This window comes from Lycorma delicatula, chromosome 4 (assembly GCF_047948215.1).
Source record: "Lycorma delicatula isolate Av1 chromosome 4, ASM4794821v1, whole genome shotgun sequence".
Lineage (NCBI taxonomy): Eukaryota > Metazoa > Arthropoda > Insecta > Hemiptera > Fulgoridae > Lycorma > Lycorma delicatula.
In genome coordinates this window covers 159,834,865-159,853,831 of record NC_134458.1, presented here as the reverse complement: position 1 = coordinate 159,853,831, position 18,967 = coordinate 159,834,865, and the positions used below count along the sequence as shown (strand labels likewise).

Here is an 18,967-nt window from a genome sequence, read left to right as displayed (position 1 = left end):
CTCTTAAAATCTAGGTATACAAGTACTACAAAATACGTTCATAAAATATAAAATATGGATTAATAAAATTCCACTACACAAATAAATAAAATAATAAAATGTGAAAAATAATAAAAATGACTCCATACATAAATCAATCAAGTTTACTTTATAAAATAAATGACACATACTTGTGTTTAATGATAAGGTCGATTGATAAGTATTCCGGCAAACATAGATTCTGTATTTGAGATAAACCAACTTTGTCATTATAATGTCTACGCTGAACTGTAGTTAAACTTACATCGGGAAAACAGTCATTAATAAGATCAAACAGCGGTACCGATTGGGGCTTCTCAACAAATGTGTTGGGGATTAAAATCTGAAAATTAAAATGCCTAGAGTTTAGGAAGTAAATAAAATAACATATTTATTTATTTATTCTAACATATAATAAAATTTGTATGCGTCAATGAAATTTAAATGTACAAAGAAATAGGAAATAATTTAAACACAAAAATTGTTTACTTACACAGTCATTTAAGCAATTAACTGATGATGATCAAAAATAAGATCAGTCATACACTAAAAATAATATGAAATAAATAGACTCCGCAAAAATGTTACAATAATGAACCCAATGGGAATATACAAGAGATTATCTCTTAAAAGTAAAAACCATTTTCATAGTAAAAATACTTATTCTGAAAACTTATTTCTCTTAAACTACATGCCTTATACTACTTCTATAATCCACAGATGAATTAAGACATTTATTGTAGACACACTCGCTTCAATAAACCCTCGTCGTATTCTTCTGCCGCTAGTCCATTTAGCCACTGAATAACAGCATTTTTAAGTTCATCGTCACCCACGAATCGCTTACCACTCAAAAATTCTTTCAGTTTACCAAACAAGTGGTAATCAGAAGGAGCTAAGTCCGGACTATACGGTGGGTGATTGAAAATTTCCCATCCAAATGTTCTCCATAAATCACGTGTCGGACCCGCAACATGTGGACGTGCATTATCGTGCAGCAGGGCGACACCGTACACAGCAACCAACTACCTATGAATTTCAGCGGGCTTAACGCTTTGATTGTTTAAAAAACGTATGACTCCACGTATTTCACATGTGCACAGTGTAAAGTGTTCCACAGCTCTGTGTGTAATGGGAAGAAAAGCTACAGAGGCTAGGGCCATGGGGATGACAATCCCCATGGCCTTAAAGAATAAGACTCCAGTTGGGGTGATCTAGTTTGTAATCTGAATTTGTCTAACATTCACACGTATTGTAAGTTATTGGATTCAAGGTTAAATGCCAGAATCTCCTCAAAAGTGGCACTAAAGTATGTTTTTTCCATGTTAGACAAGAATTTCAGTACCAGTTCTTCCTACAAGACAATACAGTGTACTCCAATGGCGTACTGTAAATCCTTTATCGGATTTACATCCAGTACTTGAATTTAAAGTTTTCCAGGATTACTGAAGCAATAATTGATGAAGGAACATCTGTTGTCTGTATAAGCTAATGAAGGATTCAGATTTTGAATGAATCTGAGAAAGCAACATTTGACATTTCAAAATATTATTACATCGTTCCTGAATTAAAGAAGGATGAGTACTATGAAAAATTGGTGAGTGAACTTCTTGAAAACTATAAAAAATTGAGATGCAATATGTCGCATTTAAATTTAGACTTTTCCACCTAACCTTGACAATGTAAGTGATGAACATTATGAATGCTTTTACTAGGATATATCAATCCTTGAAATATTCCACAAGGGAAAATGGAACCTGAATGTGCTTGGTGATTACTATTGTAGACTGAAATGTAACATTCCAGAGGCTGAATACAGAAGAAGATTAAAGAAAAATACATATAGATGAGATACCATATTATAGATTAATATCATAAAGATCATATTATAATAAGATAATATCATACATACTATATAATTTCTTTAGAAATGATATTTTATTTAAATCCATGCTACTAAAAAAAAACCTGCTCTTTATTCAATTTTTATTTAAAAATTTTAAATCAGCACAAAAAAATACTATAAGGCACACTTTATTGAATGCACAAAACAGAAAAAACACATTTGTTTTTGTAGCCCAGTATTATCAATATAAAGCTTTGGAGTTAGTAACCCAAATGAATAAATGGGTTAGATTAATAAGTAGCTACTTTTCTTTTAATATGTTTTTATTGTCTATGTATGTTATATGACAGTATCTCAAATTAAAAAAAGACCAGGTAAAATAATGAAATAACATGAGAATAAAAATAAATAAAAAATCATAAGAAAATCTCTTTACAAGAAATGTGGCAAAAGTGTCTTGACTCAAAAAGGCTGTAAAAGTTCACTCACAAAAATACAAAACAATTTAAAGTGCAAAATAATTTCAATAGTTTTTTTACATGTTTCTGTGACATTTTCAGCAGGGGCTGAGAGATTATCTTAATACAATTAACCTTATACCGATTTTGTTCATCATGATGGTCTAAAATGAACATTATACTAAATGATTAATTACTTACTTTCCAATCTTCATGGAGAATGCTGTAAGGGAAAGTACTGTAATGGATGAAATTTTTGGATACTCTTTTTGTATTTCTCTAAATTTCAGGTCCCAAGTGTGCAAAAATTCAAAATAAACCTCTAGAGTGCAATTTTCTATCAGTAGATGCATGTACGAGGGCGGTCCAGAAAGTAACTTAAGTTTGTGCCTAGCATGGAGATGAGTGGAGATAGAGCCGCCACCTTGGCATCAAAACGTTTCTACACTTAGTACAAATCAAGCTGTCATAGCATGTGGACTGTGATTTTCGTACTTTGTTCATTGTGAATTATTGAAATATGCATTTCAATAGAAAATCCTGCAAGTTGTGAGCTGCATTCAGTGATTAGGTTTTTACTGGCAAAAAACCTCACCTGTCACACGAAGTCCACATCGGTCAATCCGTCGTCTCTCAGCATCTTTACAATTGCATAGTTCAAGTGTTCGGAGAATGTTAGTGAAGGATTTGCAATTCCATCCATACAAGTTGCAGATCGTCCAGGAACTGAAACCGAACGATGCAGTTGTGCGAGCACAATTCTGTAATGTAATGCTTCAGAAGATAAATGATAACTAAGTTTGTTCACGAACTGTGGATGTCAGACGAAGCGCATTTCCACCTCAGTGGATTTGTTAACAAGCAAAATTTCAGATACTGGGCACAAGAAAATCCTATGCAGCTACACCAGTGTCCGTTGCACAGCCAAAAAGTGACCGTGTGGTGTGCTATGTCATCTTACGGTGTTATAGGCCCTTATTTTTTTGAGGATGACAACAGTCTTGCGATTACAGTGACGTCGGCTCGTTACGTAGCCATGCTTGAAACCTTTGTTGTGGAACAACAAAAGAGATTTCCACCAATTCTTAACACAGCCTGGTTTCAACAAGACGGAGCAACGTCACATACTGCACGAATATCGATGGCAGCTGTACGTCGATTGTTTGGACAACATGTCATTTCACGAAATGGTGACATTAGATGGCCTCCCAGATCAACTGATCTCTCAGCTTGCGATTACTTTTTGTGGGGTCACCTTAAAAGCAAAGTGTTCCACAGTAGACCTGCTACAACGGAAGAACTGAAGGTAAAGATCCGAGAAGCAATTGCGGAAATTCCAGTTGAGATGTTACGTCAAACTATGAACAATTTAACGAAGAGACTTCATGAGTGTTTACGTAGAAGAGGAGGTCACCTGGAAGATGTCATCTTTAAAAAATAAACTAAAATGTATGTATCCTAAAATGGCAACATTTGTACAATTACATGAAATAAAATTCATTTTCTAAAAAAAATTTTTCATTAACGTTATTTAATTTTTTAAATTTCCCGTTTCTTTGAATCAACCTGTATATTAATAATAAAAAAAATACTGCATGTACCAGGTAACCAGATTTCCTACGATATCTACAAAATGAATAATAAAAGATATAAAATACCTCAACTGGATTGAAGAAATTTATTTTAGCCAAAGTATTTGTATAAGTCTGAGCATCACTTATTTGACACAAAATAAGTTGTGGTCTTTTAATATCCATTACCGCTATGCCGATCTCTCCTCTAGCTAAACCACGGCCCTCTGTAATAGCTGAAACAGTATAGCAGGTAAATAATTATATTAAAACAAAAATTGAATAAATACACAGTCTTATGATATTCTCTTTAAATATTACCTAATCCACTGTACTTTACCTCCCTAATAACTTCTGCTTTAAAACCTGATCAATAGATTGGGTGAGAAGCACCTCTTTCTAATTTCATAAAAACACCAACTGACAAAGCAGAGATCTCTATGAAATTACCAAAGATGAAGAAAAAAAGCTGTTAGTATAAGAAATTATCTTTATAAATAATTATATTCTGTAGCTAGGATCCAATTTGCTTTACCAGTGTTCAAATAGCTTGTAGAATTATTCCTGGAACCCATTCTAGAAAACATACCTACTGCTTCATTGCACAGGTAATGACATCATTAATTTCTTCCTTTGTTTTTTCTCAAGAGCTGATTTCAATCAATGAAACTATTAGATACTCCAGACATTTCTCTGTATCATGAAACGTATTACTTAACCAGCATGGAATGACTTTCCCGAGAATTTACAATTTAAAAAAAACCAATTGTCTGTTTTCCACTTTCACATTGTTCCTCCAGATTTGGCCTCATAGATGATAACTCCCGTACAACCTATCCAGCATCAAGCCAAAGTGATTTATTTAGAAACTGACAAAATTGTTAGTGCCAATGTGGCAGGGTCCCATCTTGGTGAAAAATGAATTATTCAAAGTCTTCATTTAGTCAGCAAAAAGCAAGTACTGCAGCATCTGAAGATAAAAATCCCCTGTTACTGTGTTTCCTTGAAAAAATATAGGGCCATAAATTTTTATAAACAAAACCACACAAAAACATTAACTTTGGTGATACTTACAGTACACACTTGTTGGGATTCTCAATCCTCTTATGCAAACATAGTGAAGGGAAACTTTACCGCTTAAATACGATGTTGCTTCATTACTAAAAGTTAACTGTGGTAAGAACTTACTCTGTTCCATATCAACTAAGAACATATCACAGAAATCTTTACGTTTTCTTTTGTCATTTACACAGAGCTTATCTGGTTGTAATTAGTATGGCCTGAAACAGAACTGTCATCTTAACATATGCCAAACAATCATATGAGGGATCACATGTTCTCGGCTAATGGTAACAAGTAGACTTTTTTCAGGCTTTGCTGAAAAGCCTCTTGAATTTGTTGTACATTTTCCTCTGAAGTGCATGGTCACCCTGGACTCTTCTCCTTATATGAACACCCCGATTCTTCAAATTGTTTATACCAGTGATGAATATCCTTAGCCAATATTTCATCTATCCTGAAATGCTATCAAAACACAAGTTTAACCATTATGTACCGTCTTGCTAAATCGTACAACATAAAATGCCTCCTGTTTTATAGAAGCTTTGTTGTTTATGACTGAGTTTAGCATACATTTAAGAGCTAGTATTGAAATCTGGCAATCTGCATTTTAAATTCTAGGACACACACTTTCAAATGGTGTGAATTTCATTCACTGACTGTGCACACAAGTGTATGGTTTTAGAAATTTGGTCATTCTTTTTGATACATGAAGTATATTAAGAATAAACAACTACTAATTTTTAGCAAAGATTACACACTCATAAACATAATAAACACAAAGATAAGTTAATATTTTTAATTTTGTAAATACTGGTTCACACGATTCATACTAATGATGCCAAAAAATGATATAACAGTTTATTTTTAGATCTTATTATGGCTTTTTGAAAAACATTAATAGTAACTTAGTAATATAGTAATATTTTATTAAATATTTTAGTTAATGTTTTGTGTTTAAAGGTTTTGTTAATTAAAAGGAATGCATAGATAAATAATACCACAATACAGTTGCAACTAAACTGCAGATTATGATTACAACCAATAATGACTTTGGCCAGTGACAAGATGATGTTCCTCACTTTATGTAGCAACTACAGAAAGCTAAAAATATATTAATATCACGAAAGAAGGGAATTTTATATTTAATTTCATATTTTTATGGTATACATTGGGCAACCTGGAGATACAGCAGAACAATGGTCAGTGCAATCGACAGCTGCTGCTTCTAAAATTAAGAATGTTCTAAAACCACTCAGTACATCACAGCAAATGACAAATTAATGTGCGGTACAGAACTAATTTAATGTAAGGTTATAAGTTAATTTTACAACTGTAGACTTTCATGATCATACAAAATTACAGACTGAAGGTTAATAGAAAGAAGTTCAACTATAGATGAATTAGTGTCTTTCTTCAAACTAAAGTAACAACTCATTGCAATCTGCTCACTCAACCTTTTTTCCTTATTAAGGCAAGTGTAATGGTCAGAGATTTTTAATAATCTTCTTTATAGTTGCCTGATGAACAAGTAACTTAGATAATTAAAATGATATACTACTGACTGATAAACATTTACCCAATATAACATTATGATTACTATCATGACTGCCTGAAGTAGATCGTGGTGTTCTTAATTTATCAGATGGAGTGGTATGTGGATGAGGACCACTGCTTGAGTCTGATCTGAAAAAATGTATTAATACCCAGTAAAAAAAAAAAAATCAGTGAAGTTGATATACCACATCATATAATAGATATGAAAAATAGATATATTATATGAATAATATTATTACCACCATATAATATAGCAATGACCATGCCTGTTAAACACAAAAGAAAAAATCCAGTCACCATGGGTTCCAAATATGGGTTCAAAGTTTTACTCAAGGTACAATATTTTTTACGTAATCCAATATCTCTTAGGAGGATTATTTATATACTTTTGCTTCATGCTGTGTCCTAATGGTGAGGCTAAAACCTTTTTTTTTTTACTTTTTTTCACGTATTGTTAAAATCTCTTTATTTATTGGCTAAGAACAGAGATGGGATTACAAATAAAAATATATATTAAGATGATCTTAAAATCAAAATTTTTATATACAATTAATAATATGCCATTGGAAGAATTTTACATCATTTTTCAACAGGGTTGAGACCCAAAGCTTACAGCAAAATCAACCATGAATTGGACTAATAATAAGGAATTAGTGTTTTAGTATTGGCAACAAACCCCCCCCCCCCCCCAATCCCCCACTAAAACCTCTCAAACTCTATAGGTTTAAGGGAGGTTTCCCCTGTTGGTTTCCATAAACAGTAGTACATAATAGAATTAGTTAATAGTATGCCTAAGCAAATCTACGAGGGGGTGAGACCTTGATAACCATAGTTGCTTAAAATCTATGCAAAAATTCTAATGTTATGCAACACGTTTCTAGTAAAAACAGAATCTTTAATGTACCAGAGTTTGTTATCAACGGTAGCCGTCCATTCACCTTCCCACTTTGCTCGAAGAGACTGCTTTATATAATAAATAAAGTCAGAAGTAGCAACACAGTGGTGAAAGGAGGTTGATTACATGTGACTTTGGCTCCGGAATGTGCATCTTCATTACCCAGAATCCCTATTTAGCAAGGGACCCAGCAGAAACTTACTTCTGTGTTGCGATTATTCAATTCACCGATTGCGTTGTACAATTCGATGACGATAGGATGTCTGGAATAAAAGTTTTCTAAGGCTTGGAGAGCATTACACGAGTCACTGCAAATAAGGATATTTCTGTACTTAGGGTTAAAGATATTTAGAGCCTTATTTATATAAAATTTATAAGGTTTTCCCCCACACAGATATATTGGAAAGAATGAAGATGTGTCAACATTTATACGGTGTAGTAGACGTCGGGTAAGGACACCTACAGGTACAATACAACGTGGATGATCCTAAATTAGGATTTTTAAGGACTGAGTCCAAAGCCGGATAACTCGGCTGTCCTTTGAGATGAGTAAAATAAGATGCCAAAAGCTGGTCCCGTCTATCTCAAAGTGATGGCTCAACACAGTCTACAAGTAAGCTTATGACAGTGCTTGATCTAAATGCACCTGTGGCAAGCCAAAGGAAAGCATGATATGACGAGTTGAAGAATAGACGACGCAACCGTAATCTAAACGGGAGTGAACAAAGGAATAATAAAAACGTATCATACATGACCGATCGGCTCCAATTGATGTTACTAAAGATTCAATTCATATCTAAAAGTTTGGAACATTTTGTTTTTATTTCTTTGATATGTTTGACCCAAGTAAGACAGCTATAAAAAAATAAACCTAAAAACTTGGCGTGGGGAGAGAGCAATAAGGTCTCCGTTCAGAAAAACTTGCGGAATAGAAGGGTTTCGTAGCCCAGAAAAACTACACATCTGGTTTTTTCAGATAAAGACGTGAAGCCAGTAATCCTGGAACAAGCTTCAAGGTGAGATATAGTGTTCTGTAGAAGTTTCTCTCCTGTGGGTGTAAATGTAACGGGTCGCAATGTAAATAGAAAAATCGTCAACAAATAGAGAACATGAGACAGGTGCCTGCACACATTTGGTAATTCTGTTTATGGCTACAGAAAATAAGGTGGCACTTAATACACTACCTTGAGGTATTCCATTCTCCAAGATGACACTACCTGAAAGAGAATCATCAACACAAACACGAAACGTTCGGTGATTTAAGAAACCCCGGATAAAAGCAAGTATTATATTGCCCTTGATTCTCCATTCTTTGAGGGTGTTAAGAATACCACGTCGCTAGGTCGTGTCGTACGACTTTTTTATATCAAAGAAGATAGCGACGAGGTGCTGGCGGTGAAGGACAGCGTTTTGTATAGCTGTTTCCATTGACACTAAATGATGAATGGAAGGTCGTCCTTGTCAGAAACCAGACTGTTCTAGAGATAGAAGGCCATGTCTCTCCAAGTACCATGTAAGCCTGCGGTTTACCATTCTCTCCATTACTTTTCACAAAACACTTGTTAAGAGATAGGGTGGTAGCTTGAGGGGTTGGTTTTGTTTTGTCTTTACCAGGTTTAAGTACTGGTATAATAAAGGCTTCTGACCAGCCAGGTGGGAAGACTTGTTTGGAGAATAAACCATTGTAAATGGTCAGTAGATGTTGTAGCGCCGAAATAGGAAGGTGAGAAAGCATTCCGAGGCGAATGTTGTCCTGTCCAGTGGAAGTGTCACGTGAGTTTTTAAGTGCGTGTGACAATTCCTTGAATAAGAATCGGGTGTTTAATTCGCCAACCGAATCACCAATGTTTAACGATAATACTTCTATTTATATCTTATACCTTTGAAAATTGTTATTATATGATGAAGTGAGACACAGAGCGAAAAGGTTTTGCTAAAGTATTTGCCACAGTCGAAAATGATGAAAGGAGTTCTCCTTCATCAATAAGACCGAGAATATATTGTTTCGGTGATCCGAAAATTGCACGGATCATTTTTCACGCAGTAGACGTGGGAATAGTGCGCGAGATAGTGTTCAAGTATTTTGTCCATGACTTCCTCTTAGCGTCCAAGAATACTCAACGGCATACCACTCTAGCCCTGTAGTCTGAGTTTGACTTGGACTTCAAGTTCGAAGACTTGGACTTGGACTTCGAGTTGGAGCTTGAGTTTGAGTTGAGTTGAGTTGTAGGCCTACGATTAAATGCGTAGTGCCTGCCGTCGATTCCTAATAGCGTTTTGGCAATCATCATTCCACCATGGAACTGCCGGATGTCTAGGATTATCCGATGTTTGTGGGATATATCTGTTAGCAATCTCAAGAATCATGGACGCAAAAGTGGTCAAGGATGTCTGCACCATCTTCATACTGTGATTGGAAGGCTTTATGGTATCCATTCCAATCCGCCTTTTCAACAATCCATCTCCGTAGCCTTCTTTTCACCTCGCGATCAACACCGAAATCAATAATAATTGATTTGTAATCACTGCCATGAAAGTCATCACAAACAGACCAATTAAGATGGAGTAAACTCGGTAAGCATACGGAGAGGTCGATGTTAGATACAGTACCAGATGATAAAGACATGAATGTCTTTATGTCTTCATGTCTTTGACATGAATGATCCATCATTCAGTAGACAAAGGTCCAAGTCTTGTCTAACTCTATCATATTTCCTCGAGTGGAGCAGAACGCTGAGCCCCAGGAAATATGGTGAGCATTGAATTCTCCTACTATTAACGATGGTGATGGTATTTGTGTGAGAAGACTTGAGATTTCTAGAGCACTGAACTCTGAGTTCAGTGCTCCCCTTACTAGAGGGATAGAGACCCTTACTGCAACAACAGGAATGAAGGTGTCTAGTTGAATCCTTGTAGCCGACACCTTTTCTTCATGAAAATAGCCATTCCACCACTCTCTCTACTGTCTACTAGACAGTCATATCTCTCACAGAAATTACCCTCGGAGTGTTATTGGCTCTTATTGTAAAAAATGTGTTTTTTGGAAGCACATGATTAGTGGATCATGTGCGTGCGCCAATACTCTAATATCATCAATGTGGGACCGAAGACCTCTAACGTTCCACTGAATAATGTTCATAAGTATAAATAAATAAATTCAGGTAAGTATATAAAAATTAGTTGTACGTGATTCGGTTTTTCTTTTTTGTATTTTTGATCTTAAAGAACTCCAATGCCCTGGGGTCGGGTGGTTCTTCAGCCATATCCTCCAGTATATGAGGTGATGGTGGAGGAGTTTTAGTAGAATGGGTTGCCGCAGATGACATCCCAAAGGGGGTGGTTACATGGGTTCCCTTAACAGAGAGCTTAGTAGATGGCTTACCACCAGCTGTGATTGCCCCTGCCCATACCGGTAAAACTTTGGGCACAGGAATTTTCATAGGGATCACACTGTTGGATTCACTAACTGCAACGAAAGACTTTTTGTTTATCTATGTCAGCTCTGAAATAGTGGCTGTTAGTGATGTAACTTGATCAGATACAACCTGAACAAGTTTTTTTAACTCACTGCAGGATCCGCATGGCTGATTACTTAATTTTTAGGAGCTTGTTGTGATGTAGCGGCAGAAAATGACAGATCTGGTTTACCAGGTTCCTTGATTTAATAGTATTTTTATATTCTATGCGTGCCACTGGAAAAGACAGTTTCTGCTCAGTAGAGATTCTGAGAATTGATTTTTCTTCCTTAAAATTTGGGCAATCTCAGGAGCGAGCTGTATGCGAACCACTGCAATTAGTATATTTTTCATCTTCTTGGCAGTTAGTATCATTGTGTCCTTCTTTAGCACATCTACCACATACCTCTGTTTTTGAGCAAGCTATTGCTGTGTGACCATACCCTTGGCATTTGAAACATCGTTGGGGGTTGGGAATGAAAGGTCATACTCGAACTGAAAGATAACAAATTTTTATTTTTTCCGGTGGGACAGGAAGGTTGAACGTCAGTAGAAGAGAAGGTGTTGGTTCTTCCATTCCGTTCTGCCTTTTCATTATACGCTTCACTTCTACATCTTGAGTACGGAGCTCATCAGCTATTTCAGTGACCTCTATATCCATAAGATCTCAACAAAAAATTACTCCGTGACTGGTATTTGGGGTTTTGTAGCACTCCGCACTTATTTTTATACTGCCCATATTACGGAGACGTAAGATAGATCAACTCTGCTCATCAATGAATGTTTCAATCAGAATCGATCCGTCACGTAATTTTCTGATGTTCTTCGGGGAACCACTCACACCTGTTATAGCTTTGTTTATCAATAAAGGTGAAACCTTTTGGAGGGAGCCTCCTTCTTGACTATTTCAGAGAACAACGAATCAAATATTTTTTTAATTCAAGTCTAATGATTTGCAGTTCTCTTCAACTTTTATCCTAGTCAGACAAAGCTGACCGAGGCCTCTTCAGAAGACTAGGTTTGGTGGTTTTTCAGATGGACCACCAACCATCTTAGTATTTACAATTGGAACTGAAATTTTGGTCCAAGTGCTGGCGAAAAAACGGACCACTCCAACAGAGCGCACGCGTACTGGAGCTAGAGCAAAATACAACTGAGTTTGCCCTGGTGCCCAGAGGACATCGTTCAAAACTCACTACGTAGAGCCATTCACTCATCGGCACGATAGTTCCCAACTTGGGTTACAGTTTTGTTTCGTAAGATGTCATAACAATACTGAGTGTAAATATAAGAAATATCAGTGTAGGATGTTGTTGTGTAAAGGTAAATGTTGTAATTTATGTAGTGTTCTTGGTGTAGTATATGTGTATAGTGTAAAGCGTTCTGCAGCTCAGTATGTAGTGGGAAGAAAAGCTGCAGAGGCTAGGCCCGTGGGGACACCAACCCCCAATGTCTTAAAGATTAAGACTCCCCATTGTGGTAAATCAAAAGATGAAAGACAGTGTCAGGGTTTCGGAATTATCTTGAAGAGCTAATCGGTAGGCTTTTAATGCTATTAGTTCTACAAAAATCTTTAAACATCAATTCTTTATAGAGATTCCATAAATTCAAAGCATCAGATAGCAACTGACATGTACATATAAACACAAATAACTGTCAAAGCTGAGATGGCATTTGAAAAGAAGAGACCTCTTCCAAACAGTGTTCCCATTCAACATCATCTAATACCAACCTTCAAGACGAGTTACACCTACTACATGAAGAGTAGGAGTAAATGATACCAATCTGGACAGACGGTGACATATTGTACATCTGCCCTATGGTTTTTAAATACTGTATATATGCCACTGACTTGCAATCAATGTATAATGAGCAGGCATTTCTGGATAAATATAATGACTCTTTGTATCCGAATTGCTGTTCAACTTGAACCACACAACTAATTATATATTATGTAACTCAACTTTAATAGGGCCAACCTCAGGAGAATTGCTTGATGTATACATTTTGATAATCTGGCAAATGAAATGGTAAGCATATGTAATTGTTTATGCATTGGGTTTGCAAACATCCCCCATGCAGCCTCAGATGAACCAACATATTTGGCATTCAAAGACAAATTGATCTGATCATGCTCAGACTTATTGCCTTTGACTTTAACTTTCACATTGCAAGTCATGGCCTTTGTACACATATTTATGAATATACTAGATAAAATTGTACAGATAGATAAAATTGTACAGACTTCCACATTTATACAGGCATGAAATTAAGTAGAAGGAAAAGATTAGAGATTTTTACTGATGGCATTGTGAGTGGATATCCATTCACAATTTCTTAATTTCCTCATGAATGATTTGGGGAAATCTTTTTTACATTGGCCATCTTCCATACAAATACAAGGATTCAAGTGATCACATGGTCCATGTACTATGTGGACCTTAACCAATTTATAAAGTATTTCTTTGAACACAGGACCATTAACCCCTTTTTCAATTTTCACTTTTCTCTCACTACAGCCAGCCACAGTATAATTAGGCTCAGGAATAAGCCTATCATTACCATTTGCCATTAAGATTTCATTTCCCTTGTTAATCTCTATTTCACCCACCCCTTGTGGCTCATTTAACTAATTTAAGACACCATAATGCCAATTAAAATGATCTCCAGTATAAAATAAAGAGAATACATTATTTTCCTTTACATACTCATTTAATAAGAACCACATGCCATTAGTTGTGAACATTTTATGCTCATCGAGTAAATGTGAGTAGCCACATCAAATTCAATATGACTACCATACTTCGACATATAATTAATTTTCATACGTAGCTGTTGAGTTAAATGAAATATCATACAGACCCGTATTTCCAGTAATGAGATTTTAATAATGTACTCAATAAAGTATGATGCTATTTGTTGTATACTTTACTGAAATAGGATTGCTTTTTGTATTTACAAAACAGTTCCTGGAACATAAAATTTCCATCACCTTTCACAAAGAATGTACCAAAGAATGGGTTATTGTTTTGCTTAAAAGTTGAAAAGGATTCAAATACTTCTTTCGTCACTAACTGTGTATTATTTTTGGAACCTTACTTAAGTGTCATAACCTGAGCCTCAATTTCTTTCTTGCAATTTGAACTTAACTCCACAACCTTCAGTCACAGAATTTCTTTCACTCTTTAAGAACATTAGCATCCATATTGTAAGAAGTTGTGTCTCGATTTTGTTTTTCACGATTTGAATTTAACTTCTTCCAATTTTTCTCATGAATACCTTGACTGGACTTTGTCACTGAAGTGTTTGCAGTATTTCTGGCTTTTTTTTTAGACATTTTATTAGCTTTTCATGTTTTTCTACCAAAAGCCATTTTAAAGTTCTAATAAATATTTAATAGAAAATTGAAAAAATAATAAAATTAAATCAGCAGTTACAACAGACAACTTCGCTCGACAATGGCAAGATCACTCCAGAACAGGCATATTGCTAACAAAGTTATAATTTGTAAGCAATATGCCTGTTATTAAATTAATTTATAAATGTTATAATTTCAGACTGGGAAATTTTAATATGATCCAGGTGTAATCAACACAACTAATTAGAGAAAATGTGACATTAACAGTAACTAACAACAATATCTGTTGCATTTCTTCTTTCCTGCTTTTGATATATATATAATATGGTTCTAACTTCATGTCATATGTACATACACTGTTACATTTGAAGTGATAAAGTTGCTACGTCATTTCTCAATCCATTAAACCAATCAGAGAGCATAGATATGTACTTTCTTACTGGTTAATTTAATTTAACTAGCATTTCCTCAGAACATTTTAGGAATTGAGTGATCAAAGTCGGTGTGATCTAATTTTATGGTGCTTGACATGGTGAGTGTTTTAAGACCCAAACAAATTCTGAAAATTAATTAGTTGCAGAAACATCTTGATTGAATGCCACTGAGGTAAGGCTTTGAGTATGAGAAAAGCTATGTTCCCTTAAAAGAACTCTAATAATATAGTGAGTGCAGTTGTGCATGCTAGTTATCTGTGGCCTGATGTAATGAGTGTTTTAAGACCCCAACAAAGTCTTTAACTAAATTAGTTACTGAGTAATTACAGAAAAACTAGCCTTTTTGTTTTGTTTACCACATTTTTTTAATATACAGTAAACTTCCATTAATCTGACACGATCAAGAGTTGAAGTATGTCGAATTACAAAATATTCTGGATTACAGAACGAATGTCAGGAAAAAAGGGGAGGAAGTAGAATTAAACAAAAAAGTGACAATAAAACATCATTTTTATTATGTACTAAAACAGCATAAAAAATTCCTCAATACAGTTTGTGTAGTAAAACCAAACAGTGCAAGGTAGGCCTTAAAAAAATGAAAATGAAATCATTTTAATTCTTTAAACCGTTTAAATACAGTAGCATAAAACATGACAGTATTCAATACAGTACAGTAAAGTGTACTGCACAAAGAAAAATGAAAATGAGTGTCTTTTTAATACAAAGTTGTGCAAGAAGACTTATCTAAGTCTGTGGGGTTATTCTTGTTGGTAGAAGCCATCTTAAACAAATGTCGAATATCGGTTTGTTTTTTAGTCTTCTCTCTTCATTTTTTAATGAAGTCATTTCGTATAAAGTGTAGTTTCATTATTTCAGCATCATTGAACGTGTTCAAGTCCTAATAAAGCCAGTTATTTTTACACGGATTTGAATACTAGATCATGGATACCGGTGTTCTTTGGTGGTTGGGTTTCAATTAACTACACATCTCAGGAATGCTCGAACCTGAGGCTGTACAAGACTACACTTCATTTACACTCATACATATCATCCTCATTCATCCTCTGAAGTATTATCTAAACGGTAGTTACCGGAGGCTAAACAGTAAAAAAAAAGAAAGAAGAAAGCATCATTGAACGAACTGCTGCATACAGTAATAAATGTGTTCAAGGCATCAGCTCCTTGATTCCAAGTGATCTTATTTGATTTGTCGATGTCATCTTCATCTGAGTAAACACTGTATGATGGCCTCATCTGTCAGAATTTCCTCTGTTGCCTCATTTTTATCTGCTTCAACCCACTCACTAATTTCTTCTCAAATCAGTTGTGACATAGGGTTCTCTAAAGGCAAATCATGGAAAAACTCTTCTAATTCATCATGAACAGTTTCACTTTCAGTAATTTCGACATTTTGATCCATTACTTCAAGCCAAGGTCTACACCATGACTTTTTCAAAATTTCCTACCCCAACCAGTAGCAAAAATAGCATCTTTAACAGAAAACTGTCCTTCAAAATCCTTAACATTGCTATATGATACTAGTAAATTCTGTACAAAGTAGTGCCTGTAGTGTGACTTAAATTCTGTATCACCACCTTGATCCACTGGTTGAAACAATAATGTAACATTTGGAGGAAGGTACATGACTGAAACGTTACCCAACACTAATTCCTCCTCATCTAGATGAGCTTTGCAGCTGTCTAAAAGTAAAATAGTCTTATTGTTTTCAGGCATTTTCATCTTTTCAAAATTTCTTTTAACAGCTGGCACAAAGTCTTTGAAGAGCCAGTTTTTAAACAATTTTTGATTCATCCATGCACTTGAATGTGCTCCACATATCACAGGTAAGGTTATATATTTCACGCCTTTTAAAGCTCTAGACCTCATTGACTTTCCTATCACAAAAGATTTTAGTTTGTTATCTCCTGACAAATTAGAGCAGAGCAATATGTTAACCAATCTTTATTTTTCTTAAAACCTTTTACACATTTCTCATCACCACCAGTTAGGGTAGAATTTGGTAAGCAATAACACAAAAGCCCAGTCTCATCTGCTTTATATATTTGAAAAGTTTCAGTTCATGCTCAGACACAACAGACTTGAATTTAATTTTAAACTCTTTACCCCCTTCAACATCCGCAGATTTCATCTCCCCAAAAACATCTAATTTCCTGAAACCATGACAAATCTTAAAACTCCTTAACCAGCGTTCAGAAAATTTACAATCCACATCTGTAATGTTCAAATCTTGTTGAAATTGTTTTGCTTTTTCAATAAGCATAGGGCCAGTTATGGATTTACCCTCTGAACGTTTTGCTGAAAACCAATTGTACAAAACCAAATCCAGTTGATCTGACTTGGTTTTTTTTTTAAGTTTGCCTTTCATCAACATCTTTTTAAAAGCTTCTGATTCATTCAGACAAACTGTTTCAACTTGTTTTTATTCTTTTTATGTCATAAATTGTGGATGATCCTATATTATAGTCTTTCATAATGATTTGCTTACTAATGCCATTTTCAAGCTTCTTGACAATTTTTAACTTTTGAGGCAAAGTGAGAGTTAGATGTTTTCTTTTTGAAGAAATGACATTAACTTTTAGGACCCATGACACTGTCAATCAGAATCTCACAACCACTATAAAACACATTTTTTCAGCTGACAACAAACGACTACCAGCCAAAGTGTAACACTTAACTGAAATGATGGAAACTGAATGTAAATTGTCAACAAAGACTAAGTAAAGAACCACATGGTCTGGTACCTTTATGATGTCACTCGAAGACAGCCAAAGATGAGCGCACTGTTATATATGACAATTGCCCCCCTCCAAGCATGCTGTTCCATCTGACATGTCTCCTCCTTTTGCCTTCAATCGCATATGAGCTTGGGCAAGACCTGATTGCTTGTTTTGTGATCAATTATTTTTTTTCAAAAATCATGCCAGATTATCAAACATGCCGGATCATAGGATGCCAGATTAAGGAAATTTAATGCATTGATAGAGGTTTCTCATATCAGAAAGTATTTATGGAGTGCAAATATTCTTTTTGATAAAGCTAGTATGCAATTAGCAACTGCTCATGGACATATTGATCAATATTAATAGCAAGCCTTGGGTGATAAACTGCATCCCCCACAACCCAATGGTTCCACATCTGAAAACCTTTAGGGAATATTAGCCTGAAAATTGAAGGGTATGAAATAGAATGAAATGCCAACAAGCAAATCCATGTTTAGCAAATGAATTCCCATAGGCAATCAAAGTTAAACAATGTTGGTTAATTTCACTGCACTCTGTTGGCATTTATTAATAGCAAATAACAGTCAATGGCACTTATACAGTAATAAAACAAGTATAAAGTAATTAATTAATACATACAATATATAAAAAGATAATTTCATAAATTTTAAAAAGTTAATAATCACTTATAAAAAAAATATCAAATAATAATCTACTTAGAATTTTATATAGAAATAAATAATTACCTGTTATTTCGTTTTCCACTATCAGAAAAGCTGTTTAATGGTAGCAGAGACTGAATTTGTTTATTAACTAAAACAGGAGTATTCAAATTAGTTCCTCTTTTAATTGAGTTTGTCAGCAATGGTAAAATAAAATGATGATTTCCAGTAGGTGTTTGTAATATTCTGTTAACTAAGTCAGCAGGTCCAGCAGAATTTACAACATTATTTGGCAATTTGTTGTCATTGAACTGATTATCACCATTTGATATGGAAACAGAACCACTCAATTGATTATTTTTTTTTACAATTTTAGAATTTGTAGTACTTTGTTTCATAAACGGAGTTATATTTTTAAATGAATTTATAAACTGATTTTGTCTTCTAACTGATAAATCTGATGTACTGCTTTCATTACGGTCTTTATCACTTTTCAACCGCTGAATTTTTTTTAATAATGTTTGCCTCTTTACATTGGTGTCATTATTATTAAGTTTCAACCAATTTGATCTAACAAAGTTCAGATCATTTAGTGAATGTTTACTAGTAGAAGGATTTTCATTCAGAAATGGTAAATTGCTGTTATCATAAACCAAAGGCTCAGGTATTAAATTTATATGCATGTCAATAACATTATTGTCATTATTATTATTATTACTATTATTATTTTTATTATTATAAGTGACAATGAAATTGCTCTGATTTCCATGATAAATACTTGATAAATCATCATCATCATCATCATCATTCAAATTAACTGGCATAGAAAGGCAATGTTCATTTGGGATTTCTGAAGCAGCAATGTTTGTAATTTTTTCATTTACATTTTTAAAAACAAACATCAGTTTATCTG

General features: G+C 34.5%; 1 protein-coding gene across 1 annotated transcript in view; it reads right to left on the bottom strand.

The window, feature by feature from the left end:
• LOC142322740 (mutS protein homolog 4-like) overlaps positions 1 to 18,690 on the bottom strand; it is a 64,546-nt gene extending 45,856 nt beyond the window's left edge. The window contains exons 1-4 of the mRNA XM_075361817.1: positions 18,139 to 18,690; positions 6,532 to 6,638; positions 3,981 to 4,129; positions 171 to 361 (exon numbers count right to left, since the gene is read on the bottom strand). Of these exons, the coding sequence (XP_075217932.1) occupies positions 171 to 361; positions 3,981 to 4,129; positions 6,532 to 6,638; positions 18,139 to 18,452 (761 nt within the window). The 5' untranslated portion in view covers positions 18,453 to 18,690. The remainder of the gene's footprint in view (positions 1 to 170; positions 362 to 3,980; positions 4,130 to 6,531; positions 6,639 to 18,138) is intronic.
• Between the last annotated feature and the right edge of the window lie 277 nt (positions 18,691 to 18,967).